Consider the following 10,537-nt stretch of genomic DNA (forward strand, 5'->3'; position numbering starts at 1 on the left):
ACCGTTTTGGAGGCCAGAAATCCAAAATCAAGGTGTTGGCAGGGCACCATCTCCTCTAGAGGCTCTAGGTGAGAAACCCTTCCTTGCCTCTTCTAGCTCCTAGTAGCTGCCAACATTACTTGACTTGTGGCTACATCTCTCTCTGCCATCTTCATGTTGCCTTCTTCTGGTATCTTTCTCTCTTACAAGGGCACTTGTGATGGCATTTAGGCCCCACTCATAATCTCATCTCTAAATGCTTAATTACATCTGCAGAGACCATTTTTCCAAATAAAGCAATATTTACAAGTTCTCCAGGGATTAGGGCTTGATATTTGGGGGGTGTGTGTATACATATATATACATCTATAATTTTTTTTTTTCAGACAGAGTGTCGCTGTTGTCGCCCAGGCTGGAGTGCAATGGTGCGGTCTCAGTTCACTGCAACCTCCGCCTCCTGGGTTCAAGCAATTCTCCTACCTCAGCCTCCAAAGTAGCTGGGATTACATGACCCCGCCACCATGTTTTTTGTAATTTTTGTATTTTTAGTAGAGACGGGGTTTCACCATGTTGACCAGGCCAGTCCTGAACTCCTGACCTCGTGATCCGCCCACTTTGGCCTCCCAAAGTGCTGGGATAACAGGCGTGAGCCACCAGGCCTGGTGGAGAAATATATTTTCTTTTCTTTTTTTTTTTTTTTTTTTTGAGACGGAGTCTTGCTCTGTCACCCAGGCTGGAGTGCAGTGGCCAGATCTCTGCTCACTGCAAGCTCCTCCTCTCGGGTTCACGCCATTCTCCTGCCTCAGCCTCCCGAGTAGCTGGGACTACAGGCACCCGCCACTTCGCCCGGCTAGTTTTTTGTATTTTTTTAGTAGAGACGGGGTTTCACCGTGTTAGCCAGGATGGTCTCGATCTCCTGACCTCGTGATCCTCCCGTCTCGGCCCCCCAAAGTGCTGGGATTACAGGCTTGAGCCACCGCACCCGGCCGAGAAATATATTTTCTAAATAAAGAAATAAACTAGTGAGACCGTGGAGAGACGGTCAGGGGGTCAGAATGGCCTGGGAAAACCTGGTGTGTGAAGAGGGGGTGAACTGGAAGAAGGCAGAAGTCTTAGCTATAATGGGAGTAAATTCTCTGGGTACCAAGGGAAAACTGTGAGGAGATTTTAAAAAAGGAGCTAAAGTAAGAATTACCTTCATCTTTGCCAGGGTCCTGGGATCTAATCCCACAAAAGAAGTGGCTATATTTACATACACTGCCCAAAAGAGGGGGCAATAGGCATGCTTTCGTAGACCCAGCTAGCTGCCCATTTGAAATCTATTCTTTTCCTTCTTCACTGAAAAGAATCCTAAATTTGTTAGGAACATCAATTGCTCAGATAAAACAGATAATTTCCAAGGCACCCTTGGAGCTACTAGCTATGCAACACAGGTCTAACTAATGGGATGTAAATACAAACATGCAAGTGGAGCTTCTGGAAACTACTGTTTTGTTCTCTTTGCATAGAAAGAGACATACATTTGCATCTTTTCCCCTAAGCCTATCCTTTTCAGGCCCCCCACTTCTGCCATCCTTGACAGCATCGTGGAGGAGTTACAGTATTAGCCCTGGACAGTTTGCCTGTAGACTTTTCTACTGTAAGAAGAAAAACAGACAATAATAACAAAAAGACAAGCTCCAATTGAGTTTATGCCACTGTTACTTGGTTTGCCATCAAACACAATATTTTAAACCTAAACAATACCTGTGGTGTTTCACAGATTTGACATAACCAACAACAAATGGACCACTCCAATTTTTCTGGATACTTAAAAAATAAGGCCTTCACACCAACACAGGTCCCAGATTGGCACTCTTGAATGACTAAGTTTGTAATTATTTCAAAGGTTCCATACATTTATAATCAAGTACAGAGAAGATTAATGTAGATTCTTTATTGATTCCACCAATGTATTAGTAGTATCTGATAATAATAAATGGTATTTTTACATTCTCTTAACCAAAAATATAACAAATATTTACACTCAGTAAAAATACAAAAAGCATACAGAGGCACTGTCTTTCTAAAAGACGTAAGTTTAAGAGGTATCAAAAAATAGGAGACAAACATTGCTTGTTACAGGATACCTTACAATCAATGAATTGTGCAGCAGAATTGCTATCTGATTATTACAGATGTGCAGTTTTGTTTTTGTCTTTTGCTGATTAGCTTACATGTCTCAATTTTAAAAGATCAAGTTCAACTGCATTCCGTGTACCAAAAACAAAGAAGCATTAAAAATGCACAACAAAAGCCAAAGATGAACCAGGATTTAAGTTTAAATTTGAACATGTACTGTGACACTTTTCTGAAGATTTATGCCGTTTTTCTAGCCTTCAAGGTAATGCTGAAGGCATACATACACTTTAACATTACCTTTTGTAGAAACTTAAAATTGAATCAAAATAATCATTGTTTTAAGGAAGCTTCTTCTCCTCCTCCCTTTTTTTTGTAGAGGAAAGAGCACTTGATAAAAATTGGATTTGTTCTTAAAAACACCCATGATTATCATCACATTTTCAGCCTGGGAGAGATTCTCGAGGAGGTGATGTAGATCGCAATGATGTGACTTATCACCCTCAAGAAAATTCACTAAAGGCTTTTTCTCCCCAAAGATCATATTGAAAGTAATCATTTGGAGTAAATGAGAATTATTAACTTTAATAAGCTTTTATGGAATCATGTACTGGATTTACTAATTCTCAAAATCTTTCACTATAAAGGTATTTTGTTGAAACTTACTATTTGGCAAAAGTTTGCACTGAGGGTTAACTGCTTCAACAGTCTTGGCAGATTGAGAGTTGTCGTGGGAAGAGAGGGCACTAGTCTCTTCATTAAAATTATAAATTAATAAAATAAAAACAAATGGAGATCTGGAATTAGAGTAAATGCAGGTTAAGGCTTCTCTTGTTCTAGTCATATGACAAACTAAGAGAAGGCAGGAAGGTACCCTTAGTTAAAATAGAAAAATCAAAACCTCATGATTTTTTAAGGGATACATACATAACAAACTACAAAGCATTTGGCTTTGGCTCCTGATCAATGTGATCAGCTGATCTGAACACTCACAGTTAAAGCTAGATAGATAAAACAAAGGCAGCTATAAGGTACAAGTCCAAAACCATAGGCCTCAACACTCTGTGCAAGATATTTACACTATTAAGGACAAAGACAGGTAAGGCTTCCATTTGGTTTGAAAGACCTGATAAATAAAGACATTATGAAAACACACATTTTTCTGGAGAAATGAATATAAAATGATGAGAGTAGACATCTGAATTGATAAAAAAGTGGGTACAGCAAAAACACATTTCACATTGTTTTGCCATGGCCATGAAAACAAAATTATGTAAATCAGTGAAGGAAAAAAAGTATAATCAGAGGACCACTGTTTATAGGCCAAATCACTGAAGTGTAACTTTCAAACTAGGATTTTTGGTTCAGGTTATTTCCCATTTCAAAGGACCAAGAAAGCTATGGAACCACCAAGCCTCATTTTATCATACCTGGGATTAACTTCTAAGGCTTCAGTTTCAGATTAATGTTTTTTTACCACAGGAATTTTTCAGACATGCTATTATTCCTAAAATAAAGAGACAATCATTTTGATGGGAAAGACGAACTACTACCATTTACCCCTTAAAACTGATACATGATTTTAAAATGAAGGGGGATAGGCAGGAAGACACAGCGGAGACAGCTAGGGAAAGACAACACATTTCTACAAGGGAGGCCACAAACCAACTAAATCCTACGTGGGACACATACGGACAGCCATTCAGAAGTAAACCCATCTTGGCTGCAAGTTGATCTGGGTAGTGCATGTTAATGGCTTTGGCTTTTTTTTTTTTTTTTTTTGGTAATTACAGAAGTTTATTAAAATTCCACTTGCTTTTACACTAAAAAAATTGAAAAAATTAAACTTAATATATATAAAACATTATATTTGCAAAAATGTGAAAAATCTGCCTCATCCAGTAAACAGTCACTGAAATTTTAATTAAGAGTGCCATGCCCATGAGGCTGGAAAAGTATGTCCTCTCAAGGGCTAAAAACTGAGAACCAAGAGACAATCATTTCTATAACTCCAGCTCCTCTTTCTCCCACAAAATTTTGCTGCAGGCAGCTGAGAGCTGCAGGGTATGTCAGGTCAGACACAACCTGGTGCTATGAGACATGGGGGTGGCATGCTGCAGAACACTGCATAAAGTCAAATTCATCCTCATGATTACAACACCCATGATAAGAATTTCTTTAAAAAAAGTATTCCATACTTGAGTTATGAGAGATTTTAGTTTTGGATTTCTATAGAACAGGATTCTCTAGAACCCATTCTCTATTTGTGGGATCTATACTTTTAGTTACAATTGGATGCAGCATAACTTTCACTTAAGAAAGAATTTGTATACATGTCATTTAACATCAAAATTTCATTCTTTGGAAATTAGGGTTCCCACCCTCCTCCCCAAACTACTCCCTCCCATTTCCCAAAGGACTGACAAGAAACCCTGTGGCAGCTTCATTTGGCTTTCCACACCATGACCAGCAGGTTCCTAACACCTCAACTGCAAAGGGCTTCCTATTTCTCTCAAACTGAGACCTACATTGCATTGGTGCTACAGATCAAGTCACATCTCTGTGTAGATCAAGCATATCACCTCTGTAAAGATGGCTTCTGTTTGGTCAGATCAGAGACAATTTTATGACCTCAAACATGAACATCAGCTAACAAGAGCTCTCAAATACAAACAAAATCACAACAATGCAAATAATAAGTTATTATTCAAATATACAAGAATATCCTTGGTATTGGCAGATACTTTCAATCTGTCCTTCAGCCCAAGCTATGGCTTGGAAATAATAATGCCACTCTCTTTAAAATAGCTTATTAAAGAAAAATCTATAGCAATATACAGAAGGATCACTCTGAGTTTAAATTTTTTCTGTAACTGTGGTCCCAAGGCAGTTCTGGCGTGCAAAGTGGAGACTGGTATCCAGGCATAGCATCCATTGCTCAGGAAACTATTCATCTGCAGAAAGTAAATGAAAGGAAGCATAACTCAAGTCTATTTCATTGCTCAGAGTAGAGGGAATAAAACCTCTGGACTGGTTGTAGCAATGAACTGTTTGTCAGCAATGGCCTACAGAATCATGAGGTGGTTCTGCGCATTCCTCCATAACTTTCAGTGGTTTTCAAATAGGTCATCCAAAGGCTAGACTGCTGAAACTTGTTCATTTTCTAAAAATAAAAAAATATAATTAACTGGCAGATCAGCATATTAATGAGATCCTAACAATCTAGTTATCTATTTAGAAAATCAAAGTCAACAAAGAAATCCTCTCAAACATTGCATCGAGGACCAGATTTTATTACAATAATACCTAGGATTTCTGATCACATTGAAGGTTGACAACAAACTGGAATTTCATAGTTACTAATCACTTTATTACTCTTGTTTAAAACCATAATTTTTCATTTATTTTCAATAAAACAATCATTTCTGAAACTACTGGCACACCTACAAATTCAGTCAAGACTTTTGCTAATAAAAGGAACTAAATAAATAGAATCATTTCAGATAATTTGGCATTTGAAACCCAGTTTCAAGTTTCCATGCATTAATGTAAAATACAATTCCATTAATGTTAACTGCTTTTTCTCAAAATTATCCCATTAGATTGAGCCACTGTTTTATCAAAGATAAGAATATTCCATTTGAGCCACAGGGTACTAGGCACACAGAAATAGGCAGCTCGCCCATTTCATTTAAAAAATACACCATCAGTGCGGGGTACAGTGGCTCACACCTGTAACCCCAACTTTGTGGGAGACTGAGGCTGGCAGATTGCTTGAGTCCAGGAGTTCAAGACCAGCCTGGGCAACATGGTAAAATGCTGTCTCAAATACAAAAACTGTGGTGGTGTGTGCCTGTAGTCCCAGCTACTTGGGAGGCTGAGGAGGGAGAATTACCTGAGACCAGGAAGTTGAGGCTGCAGTGAGCCATGATCATGCACTCCAGCCTGAGTTGACACAGCAAGACCTTGTCTCAACAAACAAACAACCCACACCATTGGTTGGGTGTGGTGGCTCAGGCTCAGGCCTGTAATCCCAACACTTTGGGAGGCTGGTGTGGGAGGACTGCTTCAGGCCAGGAGTTCAAAACCAGCCTGGTAAATATAGTGAGACCCAGTCTCTACAAAGGAAAAATTTAACAATGAGCCAGGCATGGTGGTGTACACTTGTAGTCCCAGCGACTTGGGAGGCTGAGTTGGGAGGACTGCTTGAGCCCAGGAGTTTGAGGCTATAGTGAGTCATGATTGTGCCACTGCACTCTAAGCCTGGGCAACAAAGTGAGACCTTGTCTTGAAAAACTAAACAAACCCAAAACACTCCCTGATACTATATTTAGGAACTTTATTTTTTTGAGACGTAGTTTTGCTCTTGTTGCCCAGGCTGGAGTGCAATGGTGCAATCTTGGCTCACCGCAAACTCTGCCTTCCAGGTTCAAGTGATTCTCCTGCCTCAGCCTCCCAAGTAGCTGGAATTACAGGCATGCACCATAATGCCTGGCTGATTTTGTATTTTTTTTAGTAGAGACGGGGGTTCTCCATGTTGGACAGGCTGGTCATGAACTCCCGACCTCAGGTGATTCGCCCGCCTCAGCCTCCCAAAGTGCTGGGATTACAGGCCTGAGCCACTGCACCCTGCCAGTAGGAACATCTTACTTTTTAACAGAGATTTCTAAGGCATTTAAAGAAACAAGTACTAATTACCATAAAATACCAGAGTAAAGACCATTTAATGTGTTCAGCAATTCATTTAAGAGCCCTTAAGAGAGCTTGTCAACATACCATCCGCTTCGCTATCTGCATCAGTCACATCTGCTAGTTTAGGATGGAATGGCTGCAAATTATGTCTCTGAGGCTGAGTTACAATCTTCGATGGAACACAGGCCACGAGGTTGCTACTGAGAGAGGCTGGTGGCAGTCTAGAGAGGCTGTTATGCATCATCTTTGATCTCTGCACTGCCACACTATAATCTGGAGGTTTTAGGTGTGGGTGGGGTCCTTCCTTTAGGTCAGCTAAAGAAATCCCCAAATATCCTGGAGGAGTGGGAGGTGGTTCCCTATACCTATCATCCTTCTTGGGTGAGGTGACACAGTACACTGGCATGAAAAATAAGCAATGAAAATGTTAATGAAAAAGAAATTAAAAAAAACAACAAACTTATTACAATGACAAAATAGAACTTAAAAACAGACAAAATGAATAAACTTGAATGACGGCAGATTAAAAACATTTTTAAAAAGTTTAATAAACAAACCTCTTTTTAAAATACATAAACAACTATATTAAGTCCTGTAAACATTAAACAGAATGAGAGAGTTGAAGGAGATGACACTGATGACAAGCTTCCTTCTGCAATTCAGCCCCCATATCACAGAAGTACATGACAACTCCTGAAGTCACACCAGCCCTAAAGATGTCAGAAACATTTAAAAGTTCACCCTAAACATCTATTCTCTGTAAACTGGGAGAGTTTACATAGAAATGACATTCAGGCGATCTGTTTAAGGGCTGTTTCACCTTCTCCCTGAGGCATGAGCCACTGTTTTCTGGCACTGCTGCGCATATTAGTTCTCGGTCCCAGCACAAAAACTTTAACTTTGCTGATATGAAGGAACTAATTCCTTCAAAAACTTTACTTCTGGCCAGGTGTGGTGGCTCACACCTGTAATCCCAGCACTTTGGAGGCCAAAGTGGGTGGATCACCTGAGGTCAGAAGTTTGAGACCAGCCTGGCCAACATGGTGAAGTCCCATCTCCACTAAAAATACAAAAATTAGCTGGGTGTGATGGCAGGTGCCTGTAATCCCAACGACTCAGGAGGCTGAGGCAGGAGAATTGCCGCATTTGGGAGGCTGCAGTGAACCCAGATCGTGCCAGTGCACTCCAGCCTGGGTGACAGAGTGAGACTCTGTCTCAAGAAAAACCAACTTCACTTCTAGCATCTGTGTTGTAATTAAGTTGAGAATAAAAAAACAGAATTTTTGAAATTTCATCTTAAATTTCTCTGATTTTCAGCAGACATTAAAAACAATGATGACTTTAAATCCTTTTACTTAAATTTGTAAGCCCTGAGACTAAGGTAAAGCTTCAAAAATCATCATAAATAGGTTAAAGCGGAAGCTCCAAGAAATTAAGACTAGTTCATAAGACCAACAGGAAAAATGGCTCTGAGTATCTTGATTTTGCAAGTGACTTTTAAAACACAAAAACTGTCTGTATACAAGCTGAATAAATTTAAAAAGACCATCAAATAATTCTAATATTAACTTTACCATTAGAGAATTTGGTTTGTCCATATTGAATTTTCTATAATTCTACCAGTAAAATTTGCATGTACTATCAAGGTCAGAAAGGCTTTCCATTCCCATTTGAGGATGGGATGGGTGAGGTGATAGAGGTGGAGAGGTTGCCAAGAGAATAACAAGAAAAAGCAGGCAAGTGATTTGCCCACAGTCGACAAGAAATAAATGATTAAAAAATCTATATTCATCAATGGACAAGAAAAAGATTTTTGTATCTCCGTATACACATATGCTCATAAAGTGGTTACCCGAAAGGCTTCAGTAAAAAATCTTGGGCCAGGCACAGTGGCTCATGCTGGTAATCCCAGCACTTTGGGAGGCCGAGGCAGGCGGATCACTTGAGCTCAGGAGTTCGAGACCAGCCTGGTCAACATGGTGAAACCCCATGTCTACTAAAAATACAAAAATTAGCTGGGCATGGTGGCGGGCACCTGTAATCCCAGGTATTTGGGAGGCTGAGACAGGAGAACTGCTTGAACCCGGGAGGCAGAGGTTGCAGTGAGCCGAGGTCGTGTCACTGCACTCCAGCCTGGGCAATACAGCAAGACTCCGTCTCAAGAAAAAAAAAAAAAAGTTGGAAAAAAATGAATGAGCTAAAAACCCAACCTATAACACAATTTGAAAAGTAACTATAAGATCAACATGTTTCACCTTCACATTTTTAGTAGTTAAATGTGACACTATGACTGTTCTATAAATTTAATAGTTGATTATGATATTAATTCAAAGTACAGTCATTCCATATAAGTAGAAAAGCAGGAGTTTTATATCCATGTATTTATACAGTCCAGGAAAGAAATTTGTAAAAAGTATTTGATGGTTAAATACTAAAAATGTTTACTAAGAAAGCTTGGAATGGAATTCACAAACAGGAGTTGGCCTACTCATGATGTACACCAAGAGAGAATACTGAAAAATGTTCTGGACTTCCTTATCGCATTTTCTCTCACTTACCTAAAATCAATAGCAGAGTCAATGTTTCTACCACATATGCATAGCAATTGTGGTCCAAACAATTTATGAGGTGATAAAGAGAATAATCCCTTTATTTACCATTGCACACTAATGCGATGATATTCCTCAATAAAACCAAAAAGAACTTAAAAACAAAAGACAGACAAACTTGTCCCTCTAATTAAATACCTTCACATCAGACTTTTCATTTTAACGGGTTGAATAGCTGCTCCAAAGTCTTTGAGAAACCATGAATTTTTGGGAAATAATTTGTTTGTTTGTGAAGGAAAAGAAAGGTTGTTAGAGAATGAATTTTTGCAATGATAAAATCCAGGGCCAAGATATCCCAATGCCATTTTTTGACTACTTAATCTCTAAATGCCACAGACAACAAAAACACAACTTACCAATCAAGCCCTTTTCTGTACTTGAAGTGACAGTTTTATAAACTGGGTCAGTGGCATCCTTGGGGTCCAAGCCTTCAGATGACTCAGTTGGGGTGCTCTCCAATACTCTCCGTTTAACTGTCCCATAGTTTGGTTCATACGTGTCAGACAGAGAACTGGAGGAGGCCCAACTCTTTCTCTCTAGGCTTCCTTTGCACTGCCCACAAGTTCTAGAGCAGCTTTTAGGACAGGAATAGGGCTCACAGTCAGTGGGTTCAACTTCAGCAATGGGGTCATCCAAATGGGTATGTCTGTAAGAGTTCAAAAAATCCCAGCTTTTTGGGTTGGGAAGGCTTTGGAAGTTGTCATGGGAGCTGCTTGAACACGAAGTCCAACTTCCACGACCACTGTCAGCTGCTTCTATAATGACATGCTCATGAGAAATCTCTTCACTGCTCACAGACGATGAGACAGCTAAACACTTGATTAGAGATGGCTTCAAGAGTGTCCACCTAAAATTGGAGACAATGTACAATTAGAAGTAATTTACAGGCTTGCTGGAAAAACTATCTTCTCTCTATTTCAAGTTATTACTGCCTACGAGAAATTACAGAGCATGTACCACAAGTGTTCACGCCAAAACATCATGAAGAAAACAATATTATCATTATTTATCACTAAATTCCTTGTAAGTATTTAGTTAACACTCAGAAGACACAGTAAAGAAACTCAAATGCTTAGCAAAGTTTCCTTAGCATTTTTCTTTTTAAATTTTAAAATTTTTTTTTTTTTTTTTTTTTTTTT

The 10,537-nt window shown here is 39.3% G+C and overlaps 1 protein-coding gene across 4 annotated transcripts in view; it reads right to left on the minus strand.

Moving 5' to 3' along the window:
* Positions 1 to 1,900: 1,900 nt before the first annotated feature.
* Positions 1,901 to 10,537, minus strand: part of RAPGEF6 (Rap guanine nucleotide exchange factor (GEF) 6) — a 219,391-nt gene continuing 210,754 nt past the window's right edge. For 2 of the 4 annotated variants that reach the window (XM_012002443.1, XM_012002442.1), the window contains 3 exons: positions 9,755 to 10,245; positions 6,874 to 7,188; positions 1,901 to 5,260 (listed from right to left, as the gene is read on the minus strand). In XM_012002443.1, the coding sequence (XP_011857833.1) occupies positions 5,235 to 5,260; positions 6,874 to 7,188; positions 9,755 to 10,245 (832 nt within the window). In that variant the 3' untranslated portion in view covers positions 1,901 to 5,234. The remainder of the gene's footprint in view (positions 5,261 to 6,873; positions 7,189 to 9,754; positions 10,246 to 10,537) is intronic. The other 2 variants (XM_012002445.1, XM_012002444.1) reach the window with 1 other exon arrangement.

Source organism: Mandrillus leucophaeus, unplaced genomic scaffold (genome assembly GCF_000951045.1).
Source record: "Mandrillus leucophaeus isolate KB7577 unplaced genomic scaffold, Mleu.le_1.0 Scaffold688, whole genome shotgun sequence".
In the NCBI taxonomy this organism is placed as follows: Eukaryota; Metazoa; Chordata; class Mammalia; order Primates; family Cercopithecidae; genus Mandrillus; species Mandrillus leucophaeus.